The sequence below is a fragment of the Harpia harpyja genome, chromosome 7, assembly GCF_026419915.1.
Source record: "Harpia harpyja isolate bHarHar1 chromosome 7, bHarHar1 primary haplotype, whole genome shotgun sequence".
Classification (NCBI taxonomy): domain Eukaryota; kingdom Metazoa; phylum Chordata; class Aves; order Accipitriformes; family Accipitridae; genus Harpia; species Harpia harpyja.
This window is the reverse complement of record NC_068946.1, coordinates 22474237-22494765: the sequence shown is the minus strand read 5'-3', so window position 1 is coordinate 22494765 and position 20529 is coordinate 22474237. Positions and strand designations below refer to the sequence as shown.

The window sequence follows — 20529 nt, the reverse complement described above, 5'->3', positions numbered from 1 at the left end:
ACTGCTGCATTATTTTTCTCTGGGGCTGGTAAGTGACATGATCCTTTGCCTCACACTTGTCAGGCTTTTATATTAACTACACAGCCAGAAGAACAATAAAGGAAAGAAACTGTTGGTGAGATGAAGGATAGCAGGAGTGAAGAGTAGGCAAGAGAAAGCTAGAGCTGTTGAGGGCACTTGGCCAATCCACTTAAGAACCCTAGCATTAACAAAAAGCAACCACTGAAAGGACACAACTCTAGAAGTACAGGTTAAAAAAACCCCAAGAAATCAAACAAAAAAAAACCCAAACAAAAAGAAAAACAAAAAAAAAACCAAAAAAAGCAAAGCTAGATCAGATAAACTCATTTTGGTTTCCTGTAAGCTTTGCACAATGGAAATGACCAGAGTAGGTTTTCCCGGGCAGCCTTCCCTATGACTGAAGGCTTATTTCAATGGCAGTCACGTAGATAATCAATAAAACCCACCACCATCATGATGATCTTGGTATTTCCATTTATTATGCTGTAAAAAGCAACACTATCTGGATTTTATTTCTTAAAATAAATAACTTTCATTTTCAGAACCAGTACAGCTCAAGTTTAGATTCATTCATGGGAAACTGCTAGAAATACATTCATCACTGTCTATTCCCCACAATACAGAATCTAGAAGTCAAGATCAGCCCAGTCAGTTACAATGACCAGAAGTACACTGCCAAGAAGTATAGTCACCGATAGTCCAGCTCTGAAGCAAAAAAAATCTGGTACAATAAATTTTGTTCACAAAGATAGGCTAATTAATGCTAAGACTATCACAATATTGCTGAGTACAAAGCATTAAGTTAGCGTAACAATTTTAGGTTGCGATACAGAAGAAACATATATGACAAAAACAAAGGAGTGGGGGAATCCTCTTTGGAGCGTAAGGAAGTCGGCATTTGATAAGATAACCAAAAGCTATTTACGGTAAAATCTACATGTCAGTGTCATGAATGATAAACAGCAAACCAATGTACTGCATATATTTATATTTATAAATAATGCCATGACTAAATAGCTGCATCGCTGAATTGGACATTACAAAATAATGCATCTTCTCACAATGAGAAAATATTAAAACTAACCAGCAAAAATGCACTGAAGCAAAGACCGGCTAAAAGCACTCAGTATGATTCAGGAAAGCGTTAAGTTTAGGGACAGCCATGATCTTTAATGTTAACTCAGTTAAAATCCTTCTTTTGTAGGTTGGGGATTTTTTAAATATATGTTTATGATATAATATACCTATCTTTTAAAAATGCCAGTTTGAGCAATGCAAATTTCAGTTAAATCAAGCTAAATCAGGTATTTTTCTGAGAAGCTAAAGGATATGTTTTAATAGGAAAAAAAATATGGAAGAAGTCAGATTAGCACTGAGATACAGAACACTAAACTAGGATCCATCTGAAAATACTCCTCTATGCTAAAGTTGACAGATCCCTTGCCAGAGAAAACATGTTGGAATTTAGTTCAGGGTGCAGCAGAGAAAAGGCCTTGTGCTATTCAGTGACCGATGCGGCTCAATAGCGAGCCAGAGGAAATTTTGTTTAGTTCTTGATTAGAACTAAGGTGGCTGTGACACAGGACGTGAAGAGATCAGATTAAAAGCCTTCAGAAAAATAGCTGATCTTCAGAAAAAAAAAGAAACAGGAGAAAAAAAAAAAAAAAGAGCTGCTTAAGAACAGTTAAGATTTTTGAGAAAAAGTGTTTGATAACCATGCCAGCCAGCTTCGAAATGCTGTTTCAGGGCTTTAGACTTTCAGACTCTTCCAAGATTTCATCATCGTGAGGACAGTCACTGCTCGTGATGAGTATCAAGCACTTTTCCATGAGATTTGTCCTCCCGACAGGGAGGCAGTATGGCGTATCGACGAGAGACTGTACAGGAACTCGACAGGATTTATTCTCAACTATACTGACCTGCTGGGTCACTCTGGAGAAGTTACTTCTCTCTATGCCTTAGTGTACACATTTGCAAAGGAGGGCAACGTGGTTCATCTTTATAAAGTGCTTGGGCCATTCTAGAAGGAATTTGGGCATTATTTCAGAAGGATTTTGGTGCCTACACACAGAAAATTTGAACTTTGAGATCTACTAGTGATGTGTACACTATGTGCTAGGATAAAAATAGCCATATACGCAATTCTCAAGCACAATCTCCTTTTCCATGTGCTAAACGATTCTTGCCTATAATTCTTGTGCTAAAATTCTTGCCTATGTCCAACAACCATGGTGTTTTGTGAATATTGAACTCTTAACTTTAAGCAACTGCTCACTTCTGAGGTTTTATGCCACAGCATTGGCAGAAGCAATTGCACACAGAATAGGGAACTGTCGTAACATTGTACTTCTGCAAACAACCAATATCTGCATTTCCCACGACGGGGCACGTGCCAAGATAATAAATGCCACCATTCACCACGAAAGGCATCTCCTACTTGTGCTCCTGATGCTGAACTCCTGTTCTACACCAGTGGAATCCCACCGTTGCAATATCCCGCTCCCTGGTTGATGGTAGTGCAAGAAGAGAACATACCCCAAAATTTGGCTTATCTCCCACTCTGCTCATGCTTTGATTGGCTCTATGCTCCTTAAAGCTGTTTTACTCCATCCGTGTTCCTTATTACAAGCCTAAATTAAGTCAGATTTACATGTAATATTTGGTTTAGTACTTTGCCTTTCACATACTTCCATTCCCCTCGCTGTTCCTGGTGCAACCGCCAAGAACACCACACGTGAGCCCAAAAGGGGGGTTTTGCAGCTTGTCAAGGCTTGCTGTAGTGCAAATATACCTGCAAGGAACACAACTGCATAGAGTGGAAGCACCTGCTTTCCCCAGGCACAGGGGAAGTACTGTAGCAGCTGAACATGGAGAGAGAGGAGGGAGGCGAGACAAAGGGGACTGAAAGAAACACTTCAAAAACAAAAGACCCACTAAACACCGTTTGATGTTACAAGTCACATTCCCCTATGCCATTTGGTCAAACAAACTTTAAAACAGATTCCCTGACAAGACTATCTCTAAGAACAAGCCTAGACCATTCAGAACTGTCAGCTATATACTCTGTTGATATTTATATTATGTAAACATGATTGTGTGATTTTTTTTTTTTTTCCCCAAAGGTAAGTGCAGATCCTTACTTAACACACCCAGCCTAAGCTTTTGAAAAACCTCACTGACGCTCATACCTGACAGTACTCTGGCTCATCTTGTCCATACTGGAAACAGAGGGCTATAGAAACAAAAATTCAGCAGAAAAATTCCTGACCACAGACTAGAGTTCACATAGAACACAAAAATAAATTAAGTAGTGCACAGTAAAGCCAACAACAGCTAAATATTTTTATACATCAATTATATGCAGCATGAGGTAATATTGCTCACATTATGGAGGGAGATTCTTAGTTGGTTTTGTTTCTTTTGAGAGAGATTGGATTTGTCCTGTGCGTATAGAAACTCCTGTAACATAACACTGAAGTAACAGAGACTTCTGTAAAATATATACCACTATCGGATAGAAACACACACGCTCTTCATTACTTATGTATACCACAATTAAATAGGTAAGTGATTTGATTCTTAGGATCTAGCTGAAGATGATTATAGTAAGCCATCTAGATTTTTATGAACCGTTCGGTTCTCTTTTCCATTGTTGGAATCCTCTGATGGCGTGTATTGGACCTGATATTCTTGAAGAATTTTAAATACATCATGGTGTCCAAAATGTAAAGCTTCATCCATAGGAGTGTTATTCCACCTACAGGAAGGAAGGAAGGAGCACAGTATTTAAGATCAGCATTGTAAGTACAAAAGCACCAAAAATCTAGTTCTTTACATACTACTGTGCTAATAATTAGGCACACAGACTACACTAAATTCGGTAACTATGAAAATACTTCATAAGCTGAGCATAACCTTTTAAATAATGGTTTTAATGGTTTCACCATTTTTTTAATCCCTGTTTGCTCTGCAGAACCTACAGAGAACCAGCAGGCTCCTGTTCCTTCTGCTTCAGTGTACTGGCTCAATACATTCCACTCGTATTTGATAGCCGCCTCTCCTCATGGGGCCTAGAGAGATGCTATTAGAGCCTCTGTCCTCCCAACTGGCAATAAAACCGCTCACCTGTCTTTGGGGAAAGGATTCACTTTGCATGCTTCCAGCAGAAATTTAACAACGTCCACATGTCCTGTAAGAAAAGCAGGCTTCTGAGTGTACATACTTACATATATCTATAAATACAAAGTTTTAAAAAGCAGGGATGCACATATAGAGAGTGAAGATACTCTAAAGAAAGCTGACCACGTTTCCATTAACAGCAAATCATCTATGAGGTGACATTACCTTCTGCAGCTGCTACGTGCAGGGCTGTTCGTGAGTCATAGTCTCTCTGTTCCATATCCATTCCTGACAGAGCAAATCTAAAAATAAAAAAAAAAAAAAAAAAAAAAAAGATTACAGAGAAAAGTCTTACATAATTAAAACAAGTTACAAAACTAGCATGGAACAACACCGCTATGCTGAAACGATGAAACTTCTGCTCCAAGAAGATATCAACAGTACCAAAAGCACATCATACCTTCGGTTATAATGAAAGGGGCCCTTACTGCTTTGCCTTTAAAAAAAAAAAAAAAGGTAGGGGCTTAACTTTCTTTCTGGTCTCTAGTTATCAAGAAAAATGAAATGTCTTTGCAGGCAACGTAACAGTCAACATATCCGATTTAAAATCTAACATGGACAAGGTAAGTCATATAAGGCAAAGTAAATTTATGCCAGCTGAGGAAATCCAGGGAGGACTCCAAGTCTGAATATCCTGAACAGCGTTAACGTATTGGGAGAGTTCTTTCATCATGCTACGGTGCTCTGGGACAGCAAAATTAAACTATATACGTTTTTCCACCCACTAACAATGTTCAGATATATTCTAGCCAGATTAATATGTTTATTTAGTCTCTTACCATTATTACTTTAAATGTTGCCAGATTCTATTCCAGATTTAAAAAGCAAAGCTAGATTTCCTAGCCTCTGCAACAACAACATGCATTTTCCAGCCTGAATTTTTGTGGCCGTTTCAGAATTGAATTATAAAGCAGGCAAGAGTACAACTAGGATTTTCTGCCATCACTATAAAAAAAACTGGTTAAGGAACTGTATTTCACTATGATCCAAAGAAACAGAAAACAAATGGGATTGCAGGATAGTGTGAGGGTACCTTTCTGATGGTTAGGTTTGGGTTGGGTTTTTCTGTTTGGTGGTTTTGGGGTGAACATACTCAATCTAGAGTGCAGCTCGGACATCCCCAAGGGGGACACAGTGTGTGTGCATATTCGTAAGTAAACAACAACAGCAGGTACCAAACAAGCAGCATTCCTATTCCCAACCCCACACCAGTTTTTACCTCCGGAGTGCAGACACATCCCCTGTGTAGGCAGCAAACAGCAGATTTATCACAGACTTCACCTACAAAGAAAGATGAAGTCCAGTTCATTTAGCTTCTGTCCTCAAAAAGAAAACAAATGGAAAACCCAGAAAAGCCCAGCATTGGCCGGTTGGTCCAGTGCTTATGAACTTGTTAATTTTATCCCCTTCCCTGGCTGCATTTTGCAGGATAGTGTAAAACACTGGAAGAATTCGTTCCAGCTTGCTTTGCTACCAGTACTTTTAGGTCTGTCTTTCCAAAGTTGAAGTCATAAGGACAGTAATAGAACCACAAAGCGTGCATTTCTACTCTACTGTGGTAAAAAAGATAAGCCTTGCTGTATGGACAAACCATATTTCTCTCTTTGATTGCCCAATGATACTGAGTATTGAATTACAAAGACAGCATCACTTTGCACGATTCATAAACCAGAAACACCTCGTAAGATAAACTCATTCTGGAAAAGTAAGATTTTATTTATTTATTTATTTATTTATTTTTACCAGAGAAGACTCCTAATACTAGGAGAAATCTGTTAGCAGAAGAGAAGAAATGATACTGGTTTTGCTTGTGTTACAGATTTTCCTTGCATATATCTAATATTAGAGACTTTCCTTAAATAAACAATTTTAAGCAATTCTATCACATAATGAGCCGCTACAAGAAAAGCGAGGTTTCAAGGCAGACAAAAGTAGGATCTTTCTAGATCAAACAACAAAGGTAAAGTCTCAGGCAAGTAGTGCTTTTCTCAGCTGTATTAATTAATAAACAATACTGTTAGGCTACACCAACCTCGTCCCATGCACATTTTTAACACGTCTTGGCTGTAACAACTCTACAAGTTTTAACAAGAGCCAAAACCAACAAGACAGATGGTTTTAAGCATCCCACAGCAGCTTCTTTCACAAACTGATAGAGCCACTTCTAGGCACCATTTCACAGTCATTCCCAGTAAACATTCTAAATGCTGCCTTGCTTTTTAAGTTGAGTCTACAAAGTTCTGTCGCTGCTACCAGCCAAGTAACAGAGATAAAGGAGAGAACTGATGCTGCTTTGACCTTCTACAACAAGCAGGAATAGAAAAAAAAAAAAAAAAATTAAAATCACCACCCACATGCAAGTCTCCCACAGATTTCTGCAAAAACACTGGCCTATTTTCACAGGGCCACAGATGAACCAACATCTGCGCCTCTTCTAAACTGAAGTAGTGGAATTGCTTGTTATTTTTTACACCTCAAATATGCACTGATGCAAAGAAGGACCGAAGCAGAAGGAGACAGAGGCACAAAGGCCAGGATGAAACACGAAAGGGAAACGGAGCCACTCTCCCTACTCCAGCATCCACGAACTCCTGCAGCTCCGTTTCGGTTTGCACCATGAGGCTCACCAGGCTGAGGAGCCTTGCCCAGCAAGCGTGAGACCTGCTCGGCAGGATCTGCAGGTCTCCATCCCTTCTCGGGAGGCTCAGTATGCCCCAGGCTGCCCCTAAACCTGACTGGCTCCAAAGGCTGGGCCTGACATCATTTCCCAGGCCCTCCTCACAAGCATTACAGAGGGCAGGCCTGAAGTAATTCTGTTCCTCCCATGAAGATTTTTTGGTTTAAAGCTTCAGAAAAAAAACCAAAACAAACCCCCCAAACCACCAAACAACCCTCCCCCCGCCCCGAAACCAGCGGCTAAAAATCCAACAGCGTATCAGCACGGGCTTTGCTCCGGACAGAGCGCCAGCCGTCCCCGGCTGAGCCCAGCCCCCCACCCCTACAGCCCCCCCCGCCCCGGGGCGGCTCCTCGCCAGGCTGCCCCGCGCCCCACAGCCGGGCTTCGCCTGCTCCCCAGCCGCGGGCTCAGCACAGCAGTTACAGGACCACGGGAATAAGCCGCTACACGCGCCGCGCAGGGACGCTGCGTCTCATCGTTTCTGTGGTAAACCTGCAGGTGTCACGGAGACAGCATCGCTTCCAGCACCAGCACCGGCGAAGGGCAGCGAAGAGCACGATAGAAAACATCGCAGTCACACCGAACTATTAGAACCTCCTAAAAGCATCTTTTCTAGATACTGGGCTGCAGACTGTACTAAACGCAGGCATGAAAGGGGAATTTAGCTTGATAATCTCGAAATTTCATCAGGATGATTCAGGAGCTTCCCTTGCCGAGAGAGAAGTTGAGCGTGGCTCTGCTGCTGGTGCCCCGCAGGCAGACCTGCCTGGTTGCACTCACACATTTCAGGGCCTGCCGGTGCTGAAAACTCTCCCTTTTGCAGGATCTAGGATGAGCAAATGACATGTCTTCAACAAAAACTATTTCAGAGGTAACTGATCATTTTGGCTGGGCTGCTTTATGCTTCTGGGAAATGCAAATGCGTGTTAAAATACCAAAATAAAAATAACACGCGTTCCTTCCTTACAAAAAATAACTTTCCAAGTGCAGCTGCGGCCAAGAATCCCTCTGGATTCAGCTGAACATTTTGCTAAGAAGCCATTTTCATTTTCTATAATGATGTGAAGAAATGTAATTTGGAGATTCCTGAGGCTTTCTAACACAATCATCTTCGGCCATGTCTCTCAGCAACCTGGGAGAGGTTAAAGCCACTCCTTTCTTAAGACAAATAATGTAAAATCTCCAAGGTCGCATTATCACAAATGAACTTTTTGATGGATGAAAACAAAAAGAAATGCAAGTTCAGACAAAAAGGAAAAAAATCTTTTCTTGTTCAGTTCAGAAGGAGGAAATTTGAGAGGAAATATGACAGCTCTCTGTACAACAGTAAAGGTAATGGGATACAAAAAGCAGGAGAAAAACAAATTTAGCAGGACACTTATGACAAAATAATTATCCAAAACTGGTCAGGACTGAACTGAAGCTGGAAAAAAGTAGACAGAATGTAGCCATCATAGCTGAAACACCACCCCCCCCAGGGCTACCTGCCCTGTTTCAAATGAGACTTTCATGATTTAATGGAAGAATTAGGTTGGATTTGCTAGCAACAAAACACACCTAGACCCTGTAGCTGTACCCTACTCTATCAGCAGCATAGTCCAGGCCAAAAAATAAACAAATTTTGTAAGGTATGAAATGAAATTGCTCAAACGGCAGCCATAAACAACAAAGATGGACATAGAAAGTGAATTCAAGAATAAAATTTAAAAATCCGCAAATACAAAATACATTTTGAATTCAAAGAAAGAATATACAGTCTCCATGATCATCTTCTGGAACATCACTTAGTTTTCAAGACAATATTAATCTAAGCAGCGTATATAGTAAACCATCATGTAAGAGGTTATCATTTACATTGAGAAAAAATTATGTGAAAACAGCTTGCTGCCAGAAGCTGCAACAAAATCTTAGACTGCCATAAAATCAAGCACAATCAAGGCTTCAAAAATGCCAAAAAAATTTCTCTGCCCCCAAACTCACAGTCTACCAGCCTGAAATAACAGGTCCGTTGCAAAAATCGAGCGCCAAAGAAACTCTAAAGTGGGAGCAGCAAACATACGATTTTAACTGTGGGGGTGAAATAAACCAGTGGACAACAGATGAGCTGTATCCATTCAACCTAAGTAGGGCACAAGGGTCAAGGCAACTAATTTAAGTGTTTAGAGACTCTGTCACTGAGCTTCTCACCGAGTGGCTCATTATCTTCTACATGCCATGCTCAGTATTGGTGTCTCTGTTAAGTGCACTGATGAACTCAATTTCTCCCTCATCTTCAGAAACAGGAACAGAAAGTTTACCTTCAACCTGACAGCCATGAATTACCTTTTTCTACTGCACAGAATTCCTTAACTATGAAAATTTAATAAAAGGAGAAGAGATGGAGTCTCTTCACTATACATGAGCTGGATCAAACATTACCATACGGCTATGTAGCAGTATCAAACCCAGAGCAAAAACTGTTCCACCTTTTGTTAAATGGGAGATAAAACCTGCATGCACCATACCAGAGGAACTTAACAGCTCTCTTGTCATCATGCCAGAAAGAGAGCGCACTACTCACTTAGCTACGATGAAACCCTCTCTGTACGACCCTCTTTCCTGGGTGCTGGATATAAGCCTTGTCATCCAGGTGGTGAAACCAGCAAGGAAAGGTTCCTCAGGAATATTTGTGTCCCTCAACACTAAAGATCAGAAGTCCCAGACCCCACACCTTGTATTTTTACCTTCAGGTTAGTAGGTGTTAAGAGGTCTCAGACTCAGCTGGATGAAGCTATCATGAACTCAGTCTAATGCTGGCAACAGTCCTGCTTCACATCAGAGGTGGCCAAATGACCACGACCTCCAGAGGTCCTTTCCAACTAACCGTTCTGTGAGTCTGTAGGTAAGAACGCGAGCAGCACAAGAAAGAAAAATCAAGACTGTTGTTGCTGAAGAACTACACCGAAGTCAAGTTAAAGGAAGGAAACACTCGGAGTTCAGAGCAGCAGGAAGTCACACCGCTGCAGCAGACGTTTCAGATAAACACGGGGGGCCAAAAGGGGAAGGAAAAAAAAGGAAAAAAAAAAAAGAAAACACACCAACCCCAAACCCCAAAAGTAAGATACAGCATTGCAAGTTACAAAGGAAAACTGACTGTTAAAGTGACTCCTAGTCCAAATCTTTCATACCGCAGTTATTCCAAGTATCTCCTAAGCCTAATTGTGCTAAAAGGTTTGAAGAAGTCTCCTTCAAGCAGCAGGATTCAGATGTGAAACCAACTGCACATGAATGGAGGAAGCACAGCAAAACACAAGGGCTGCCTCAGCGCTTCAGGGCGCACGTGCCCAGCACAGAGCAAGTACATCGCTGTCCCCCCTTCTCTGTAAACACATTGTTAAAGTACATGATAGTTTTTGTTTTCTTTTTCAATTTCTCAGTGTACCAACCTGAAAAACCTAATGAAATAATAAGTTTAACTTCAGTATTAATATGCTGAAGTTACTTAATCACAAGTGAAATTTCAACACATCTAATTGAGCTGAAAGGCTTGACTGGTATGTGGGAACAGCCTTGGTGGGCTATCACCTTTCCTAGTTGAGCTGCACACCCAAATCCAGCCAACACGAGAAGACTTATTTAAATAGTCTTAGTCTCATGATGGCTAATAGCAAATCCCCATACAAGCCTGAGTTGAGAATCACTTCTCTCGTAACACAGGCGGGTTTAGAGGATTTTTTTGTAACGTAGAAGAACGGCATGTGTATCACTGCCTAGGTCTAATGCTATCAGCAGAAGACTCTCCAAACACTTCAGAGAGCAAGCTGTTATCCTTATTGGTACTAAGATGGGAAACTGAGGCCCAGAGATGGAAACGAACTGCTATGGTCTCGAGGCAAACAAAGAGCAACCTGGCGCCTTCTGCCCACTGCCTCACACGCTTCAGCATTCGTATAAAACAACCAAACCTCAAGTAGGAACCAAACCCAAGCAGATGGCCATGCCAGCCCCGTGCTCCGTACCTGCCCGCGTGTCCCTGTCGCTACGGGGCTATCTGTCCTGCACTGCTATGGCTGCAACGACGCCAGCACAGCAGACGAGCCTCCGCTCCGTACTCCACTTGGGTCGGGAGAGAAAAGCCAAACAGCTGTGCATGCAAAGAAAACAAATCCTCTAGAAAAAAATTAATTTAGCTCAGGGCTGGATTAATTCCATGAGAAGCTCTTAGCTAAAAAGGTCACTGAATCTGGATTTTAATTTCCTACTGCATCCTGCATCCTGAGAGCGCCCCCCCCCCCCCAATTTCTTTGAAAACATTACAGAATTTACAGTCTAAAAAAATATTACTTCCAACTTTACTGTTTCTCCAGGTGGCTGAGGAATACAGTCAAGCCCAATAGTTTAAAATGGTGCTGCTAGAGGCAATATAAACACAGAAAACCAAACAGAACCCCCTAATCTTTCCAGTGCTCTTTACACAATATTTAGGGACAACGCCACAGGTTAACCTTCAAAAAAGGTGTTCAAAACATTGGGAAAAAAGATTGTTTGAATGCATATTGTTTCTCAAGAACTTTACCATATCTGAACTTTACTATGCACCAGACCCAGTGCGCTGACCGGAGACTTTCAAATACAACAAGGGGGAAGGGGGAGAAGAGAGAAAGATAGTAGAGGTAGTTGAGAAAAACTGGCCACCGCTCTCTTCTCTCACATCTCTTTTTTTGTGCCTAAAATGGGATGCAATGTTTCCGTTTGGGAACCCTGCCCTCCTGGCCAACTGGCTTGAAGAGCAAAGTTTTAAACGTTCCCCTGCACAGCACAGGGGCGCAGAGATAAATCGGGAAATAAACTTCAGCTCTTGCAGCTCAGCACTTCCCTAATGACGAGCAACTGTCATACTGGCCCCAGGTCCCGATGCACTGGGATCTCAGAGCGGGTCCCAGATAAGCAAAACTCTTGGTGCATTATACCCCACCGCCCAGCCTCCTGAAAAACGCTGCCAGCTGCAGGAGAGCTGCACTGGAGTGGGACTAAAGCTCTGCAGCTCTTCGCCAGTGTAGACAGAATACACCGGAGAAATCGGACCGACTTGTCTCAAAGCGTCTCTGAGGCACGCTTCTCCACACTGCTAAAACCTACCAATGGCGCAGCACAGTTAATCTGCATTCATGATACCTTGGCTGTCTTCCTTTGGCACCTGCACCAACAACCGAGGACGAGGCAGCCCAATTTCCCTATTTATACGAAAAGTCCAACAGATGTTATTTCAAAACCGCGGATCCCAGCCGCACACTGTTACAACCTGGAGAAAGACGAGAGCGCAATGCGCTCAGCCATTTCTCTGATGCTGTCCAGGCTCTCTCCTCGCCCCACTGAAGGCCACCCCTGTTCGGCAGCTGGGTCACGCCGACGTGCTGAGCACATCGGCAAAGGTCCCGCTCGCCAAGAGGTCCCGTCCCCCCCCACGCCGAAAGGCCTGCCGCCGCTGCCCCCGTACGCGCCGAGCTTCCGCACCCATTGTTAGCGGCACACGGCATCGCTAATCCGGCTCAGCGCTGGATTAACTCTGAAATGCAAAAAATAGATTTTTAAGCTGTTTAAGGTGAGTGTGTGTCTAGCGAACGAGGATTAACGTTTCATACTGGGCAGAGACTGACTACTGTAAACTCTTCCTATTCTCCTGACCTTTGCAAATGACCAAGTACTGACAAGTAAGGCAGAAGCAAAGAGTTTACGTGAGCCAAAAGGGACTGCGCAAAGTAATAAAAGCTCTAAAATCAACAGAAATTCAACTTCACAGTAACACTGTTCTGCTGCTTTTCCTAAAGCGGATCCCCTGACGAGGGTCGTCTGAGTAGGTAGCAAAAAGCAATCATTCCTCCTGCTCTCCAGAAAAATTGCAGATTTTTAGATGCTTATTTTATCAATGGAAAAAAGTTCCTGAAATCTAAGGTGCCAATATAAATTCTGAAACAGCAGTGGTGACCTATAAAAACTAGAAAAAAGTAAATCTAGAGCACAAATTAAACAATTTAGTCATCCAGTGTTTACACATTGAACTTCTAATTCAACTATGCTGAAGCATAGCCTATAGATTACTTGCTTCCTGCATGTAAGGTTTCAAAACAAAACAAAAACCAAACAAATCTGCTCAAAATGAATTTTGAAGCTTCAACTTTGAAATTAAATGTAGAATGCAAGTAGTCCCTAAAAGGACAAAAATAAACCAGGGATGAATCTCAAAGAGCAACGCAGGTGTCTGTACGTTCAGACGAGACAAGACCACCTATTTTTAAAATTGACCATGTTTGTATTTACAATTAATTTGCAATAAACTGGAATCTGCTCTCCAGGGTCTGCTGACAAGGCTAGTAAAAAAAAAAAAAAAAAGCACCACCAAAAAAACCCATCACTGTTCAAGTCTAGAAGAGACAGCCATAGTTCTCCTTTAAAATACCACTCCTCAATATGAAGGTAAGCTGTATTTTGTAGGCAAAGAAATCCCAATCGAAAGTCAGTATCTTTGCAACTGAGCTTCTGCTTTGTTTCCCAAGAAATAAAGTGAAAGTTATTACCTAAGGGTAAGTAAAACATTTACTTTTAAAAGTAAAAACTAAGACTGAACCGCCCACAAATATCCAGCCAAAACAATATGGGTTTGTCAAAAGCACTTAAGTATTACTCTGCCCTCCCACCGAAGTTTCTTACAGCTTTCAAAACTGCAAGTTTTCAGTCTGGCACAAACGGGTCTCTCTAACATCCAAACTGGTATTTAGACGTGCCACTGCTGCAGAAGTGCACGTGTAACACCTCTCACGCAGAGATCTCCAAGCACAGCTAAGCATTATCCCCGTTTCACAGCTGAGACATGAACATTCATACTTACCCGCGTGCCCCGGTCCCGCGCAAGCAGCCTGCCAGGATACGACACCCAAATTTAAGCGCTGTGTTTTATTCACTGAATCCCGGACTAGTTTAGGTGCCACCCAGGCGACAGCCAGCTCTGAAGTGGTCTCAGGGCTCGCCTGGCGAGGTTCTGCCCCCGAGTATTTCTCGGGCTGGACAGTCCAGGAAGACACTCTGAGCAGCCTCTGGATTAAGCCACAGCACTACCTTATTCTATGGAAAACTAAGTTACCTAAGAAAAGACAATTTCTCTAAATAACTTTCTGAAGCATGCAAAAATAAGTCTTTCGGCTTGAGTAAGAGTGATCAACAGACCCCCACCTACCTCTAGAGCAACCCAGCGCCAACCACCTCTAACAGAGCCTCTTGCCCCAACTTTAAATGAACACAAGGCTCACAAGAAGTTTATGAAGTTAGAACTCCTTGGGAAAGTCTTTGTTCCCATTATACTAGAAATAATTAGAGGATATGTGAATAAATTAATGCATACACTTACACACATTAATAACATACAAAAATACTTGAAAATACAAACAAGGCTAGCTGTTCCATAAAACTTCCATTTCTTCTTCAGGGCTTTTTCCCCCACCTCTTTAGCCTATTTTCTGCACTGCTGATCCTTGTTTCCTCATGTGATTTGAAGAAAGTGCAAAAATAGCTCTAGAATCTGCAAATATTTACTCTTCTGTGTTTTGAAACTAACACAGGAAGTGAGATTTTGTGAATTTTTTTCTCCAGGCCATTTTCTAACACATCAACTATCATTTCTTTTCCTCTAGATGGTGCAAGCTTCTCTTTACAGCTCGGGACAGGGGATGACACCCAGGCTCCTTTAGTTTTACGAGCTGTGGGTACAGCATTTATTTTTGGAGTCAAAGCTGCAAGAGTAACTTTCAACGCTGCTACCATGGAGTTTATTTTTGGAGTCTCCCTGGTGGAGTTAACTTGAAATGCCGCTTGCACAGCAGTTATTCACATAGTTCTCTACCAACAGCACAAGCTAACGGACTCATAAAACACTTAGTTATTCCTCAGTCAACTGCCTTACAGTTTTCAGCAGCCATGTTCAAACACAATTCGTGTGTATACTGAAAGTTTCTTCTCCCATGAGCTGTGTCTAGGCTGCAGCCACACAAGAGGCTGTATTTTCACGTATACATACCCAAAGCAGCTTTAAACCAACTGTACTGCTAGAGCTGCAAAAACCTCAGGCAAGCCACTTAGTTATTTACCCAGGTTCAGAAAGGAGCTTCTCAGTCTCCCCTTGGCCATATCAGATGGCAATACAGTACCGACAGCCTTCAGTCTGGAATCACTTTGATGAGTTACATTGCATTTATGACCGCAACAAAGACCTGTGCTCTGTGATCCACACACAGACCCTTACTGCATCTGGATAGTCGAGCTGAGCTGATGACACAGAAACACGAGGTACACATTATTTAAAAAAAAAAAATATTTTTAAAAGCAGTAATATTACTGCTTTTTCATGAAGTTATACTTTACTAAACAGATACAAATGTTGTGGATAATTTTGTAAGTTAAAAGAGTTTTTTGACCTTTATATTATTGATCTAACTACAGATCAGGATGGCAGCAGTGGGCAGCTGCCAGGAGCAGCTAGGCAGGCTATGGGAAATGAACGGCTACTCGGTTAGCAGTCAGCCTATGAGACAGAATTTCAAGGGCAGCCCCCGAGGGGCTAGCACTGCGGCTACTGCCTCTCACCCCAGCATCACACTGCACATAGGACAGAGCGAGAAGGAAGGTGGGAGAAGTTACGAGACAGGTGTTACTCTTTAATAACAAACTGATCAATTCAACAGAAAAATTATGTGGTACCAAGAATTTTATTTTTTTTTAAAACTGTGTATCAAGCTGAGCAAAATCCCAGCAGGATTTTAAATGTCTTATTGCAGTTCGACTTTCAGAATTGTTTCAAATCCAAATTCAATCTTTTAGAATAAGGCTGGTCATTTTCTTCTTCCGACTTCCTACATTTTTGAATCAGCTGGTACACACCGACAGACAAAATTTCTATGGTCCTAGAAGTGTCTGTTTAAAATCTGAAAACAGAGCAGGGAGTTTTGACCAGGTTCAGCTCAGACATGGGAACACTAACATACAAATAAGCTTGTGCTGGTAGCTCCATCTCAGTACCCATCACAGAAGCTGTACATGTAGCTGAATATAAGAAACATTTAATTAAACCAAATACATAAATTGAAGGCTTCTCTTGACACCAGGAAAAAAAAAAAAAAAAATCAGAAGCCCCTTCCTTCAACACAAGAACAACTGTCAATCTCCTTTACTGGAAAACATATAGACTGAAGTCACAAAAGGAAAAGGGCAGCCTTCCTGAAAGTGAAGGCTGAGCAGAGACCGTTTCCCTCTCTCCCCCCACCCCCGCCACTCATCTACCGGTTTTGAACGGATTCCTACCATTCATATTTCCTTCAGTTTCAAACCTTTTAGAGATAGGTCAAAAAGTCTGATGTACTAGACTATGGCACCCAAAATTGCAAATAATTAGAGTATCAATACCATCGGTAAACTGAGTTTCTTTGCCCATCTGCCTGAAGTCCTTTTTTCATCAGAATACTTCAAATTAATCTAGGTATTTAAGAAGCATCTAAAAATGATACTTGCTACAAACTAGCACAATACCATAACTGTTTGTCCATCTTTTCTGGCCTGTTACCGTACTATTTTGCATAAAATTTTAAAAGCTTAACAAGGACACAGGAAGCAGTAATTGGGAGCAGAAGGTACTTTCTCTTCTGATCACATCTGGAGCCATGAAAGACAGACTTAACCAGAATTCACCTCTTCCAATACCAACCTCTTGCTCATAAGATGGTCATCAAGTGGACACAAATTTCTGGAAAGAGTCTGTGTCACTGGTATTCCTTAAAACAACATCTCTCTACCTGTGAAAAGGCTAATTCACCTTAAATACTAACAGGCAGGAGGTGCAAGCTCTTCAAGTAGTCAGAGAAATACTCTTTAACTCATACGGAGAAAAGCAAAAGTCATAGATAGGACTAAGCTCAGTTCTACAACTAATTCAGCCACAGCATGCTCAGAGATTATTACATTTAATTCTTCTAATTTTTAAATGATAAATTAGATTTAGTATCTTGTAAATGAAATTTAAAATACTATATATTTCCAATATAGTTTGTGAATCCATAAGTAATAGTCTGCTTCATATTATGTTTGATTTTGCTCAAGTGCCTGAAAGACAGTAACAACGGCACCGATTGAACTGTCCTTGAAGATAGCAAGCTACAGAAGCAGAGACCTTATTTCATGACAACAAACGCTGTGAATTTGCAATGACTTATTATTTACAGTTCTGGCTATTGATTAATTCTAAAGTATTAGTACACTGATTCTGTTTAAATTACAGATAAGACTAATTAAAATGAATTAAGAGTCCAACAATTAAAAAAAATATTTACTAGATTAGGTGAAACATCTACTTACCTTCAGTAACTGAGATTCTTTCAGAAAGACCATGCCCATCTATTCCACTCCTGAGATGTGTAAACCCCACAGGGTGAGCCGAGGCTGTTTTGGCCAGCTGTGTTTCTCAACTCCCACACTCCCACCACCGCCTCCCCCAACAGAGGCAGAAGAATCAATTCTTCACCAATACTGACTCCAGAACTTGAGCTCCAGAGGTGGAGAGTGGGTCACACAAACCAAAGTTTAGCTGAATCCCTGCATACAAGCCTCTCCCCAAAAACCAGAACATTTAAACTTACTTTACTAGAAGGTATTATGTAGTATCATAAGAATGTCCAGAGCGTATGGATGGGGCAGTTTCTCCTTTCCCATACCACCATTAGGGGCAGGGGTTACTCAGCATGACAGCAGGAAACGTTGTGGGAAGAGCAGTGCATGATTGATTTTGTCTTTCCCCTTTGTAGCAGATAAAACCACCGTAACAGATGAACTGGTTCAAGGAGTACACAGAAAAAAACCACACAAGTCAGAGCTCAAGACTCAGAGCAATCGAATTCATCAGATTTAGATTAGAAGACCCCAGGAACAGAAACTTCTCTAGTTGGAAGACAATTCCTGCAAAAAAGGCCTCAAGATTCCCTTATACAGAACTACGGTACGCAATATTAAGAACTAGTACTAGGATGAACACAGCCAATATTGCTCTGTCATAGATACCCCTGAACAACTCACAGATGATCCTAAATTTTTCAACACAGGAGGCCTTTAGTAACTAATGCTGAAGCTTCACCAGGGCTTAGATGATGATGTAATGACTAGAGAGCTTCCCTCCCTGTGCACACGTGTGCTTGGACAAACAGACGAGTCTGGTAGAAGAGTAGCTGATCTCAAGAGCTACTCACTAACAGTTACTTCCAGGTGTCTCATCCTTTGCTTCACACCCATAACCTTTGTTTTGGGGACAATTATGTTGATTTCAAAAGGTACGAATACTGGGAAGACGAGAGAAACTTGAGTACCAGAACTGCCTTGACTAGATTACAATGCGCATGGTCATGTTTGCTTCTACCTGCTGTTTCTGATTTCTTCTGGTATCAATGAATTAACACACTTTTTACATTTGGAGACAACAGAACTAAGCATGTCACTGACAAAACTCCCAAAATATGAAGTAAAAATGTAACCATCTTTCACTAGACTTAAGACCTCAAGTTAGCTGATTCCACTTTCTTTTTTCAAAAAAACAAATAAACAAAAAAAATTTCATGGACATTCATAAACTCATAAATCGTGCCAGCAAGCAAAATTTTTGAAGACCTGAGGAAAACCAAATTAGAATAACTTTAGTGAATCAGGCAGTTCCAGAGAACCACGACTTAACAGGAGGGAGTAATAGAAAAATCCAGCCTGGCTCCTGTCCTTACGACAAACAGTGTTACTGCTGTGTTGTTTGCCATGAATGGTATGACAATGGAATAGCAGGTAGACAAATTATTTTGACAAAAAGTTTACTAGATCAAGTGAAACATTTAAGGCATAAAGAGGCATAAAGACTTTCACCCTTCAAGTCAGAAGATGAAGACCAGGCAAATTTTCAGTTTTAGGTGGTATGTACTCACCACCAGTAGTTTGGATGGAAATACTTGAATCTTGCTGCCATGTCCAAAGCATCAAAGTTATGTGGAAAAAACCGAATAACCTTCTCAAAGGCTTTAACTTACTCTGCTGCCAAACTCTTTCAGCATTTCTTATCAGCAATGAAATAATATTTTGTCAATATATTATGATGACTGGAAGTTCCAAAATGGTAAAATAATAATTTTTGCAGTAAACTATTACAGGAATCTTAGGGTTGTCATCATCTCATGATACAGACTTTGGTAGCTCCTGATCAGTCCTTTCATAGGCTAACCTCTGCATTGAAAAACATATAGAATATATACAGAAACCTTGTCAAGGGGAACGAACACTGACCAGTTGACTCCGGATGCTGGGGAAAAGAACAAGAGCCTTTGAAGTAGTGGATACAGACATTACTAACACTGCAAGATTTGGGACCAAAGGACTGGGATCAACGATAGTCACACGAATAAAGCAGAATGCTGATGGGTGCTTTAGTGATGCTAGCTGTATTAAGCAGACAGGACAAAAGAACGTCTGCCTTTTCAAGGACCTATTGACTACAACTGATATCCACACAACCTGATATCCACACAGTCCAGTAGAGTAATGCTCCCGCTTCCCAGGCTGTAGGTACTTCGCCTATTTATGGACAACAGTTTACCCTTAACTACAGGACCCAGAGCTGGAATTATTCCCAAAATAAAAGACGATGTTCTCTAAAGACACTCACTGAAATTTTACTAGCAAGAGAGTGACGACACCCTACAGGCTGAAAGCAGAATAGAGGAAACCTTACCAGAAATTTGCACTCTACTCTTGTTGGGACGGTTGTTTCTAAAGTATTAGGAACAAGTTTCTAGAAAACTTCTTCTAATTTTTAGACTATTTACTCAGTACCTGCTTTTCTTGCATCGGAAATATTTATTTGCTTAAACAGACCTTCCACCTCCATGGTTTTATCTTCAAACCCTGGGAACAGTTGCATTAATCCCCATCTGCCTTTGGTGTATGGGACAAAATATACTCAGCTGTTCTAGCCTGCTTCTCCATGTCCTCAATCATAATTCTTAATCCTTTTCTGCAACGGCATGGGTGGTTTTTTTAAAAACACATTTGATCACAACAGTTTATTCTCAGACCAAGATTACATTTTAAATAGTTGTCTTCCAACAATTACAGGTTGGAGGAGTTTAAAAGACAAGTCCTTTAAAAGAAACGTGAAATGCTCTTCCCATACAGAAAGCCAGAGCTACACATACAACCAAAACCAGGCCTACTAGTCCAAAAAAATTGATACTGAATGAGTAATTCCTGAAAAAACAAAAAGTTGCCTGCCTCAAGGAAAAAGCTGGACTAGCGAATGACATCAACAGGAAGCAAGCAACATTATCTCTTCCTATCACTCCACTTGTGTTCTCAGTTCATTGTTTTGATAAGCGCTCTGATCAAATAGTAACATGCTGTCCCTCAGAAATAACATACTTCCATGTTTGCATTTAGCCTGTTACGCTTTAATAGAAAAATAAAGGGAATATGACATTTTCAAATCCTTAAATCGTTTTATTTTCAACAATTAAATGAAAAAAACAAAACAAAACAAAAACCCCAAAACCTAGGATCCAGTAGAAAAATACAGCAGGAGGTAAAAATGTTATTGCTGACCAAAAGCCATT

At 41.1% G+C, this 20529-nt stretch overlaps 1 protein-coding gene across 1 annotated transcript in view; it reads right to left on the bottom strand.

The window, feature by feature from the left end:
- Positions 1-478: 478 nt before the first annotated feature.
- Positions 479-20529, bottom strand: part of GLS (glutaminase) — a 69141-nt gene continuing 49090 nt past the window's right edge. Inside the window, exons 15-18 of the mRNA XM_052791505.1 lie at positions 5420-5481; positions 4366-4442; positions 4147-4210; positions 479-3778 (exon numbers count right to left, since the gene is read on the bottom strand). Of these exons, the coding sequence (XP_052647465.1) occupies positions 3622-3778; positions 4147-4210; positions 4366-4442; positions 5420-5481 (360 nt within the window). The 3' untranslated portion in view covers positions 479-3621. The remainder of the gene's footprint in view (positions 3779-4146; positions 4211-4365; positions 4443-5419; positions 5482-20529) is intronic.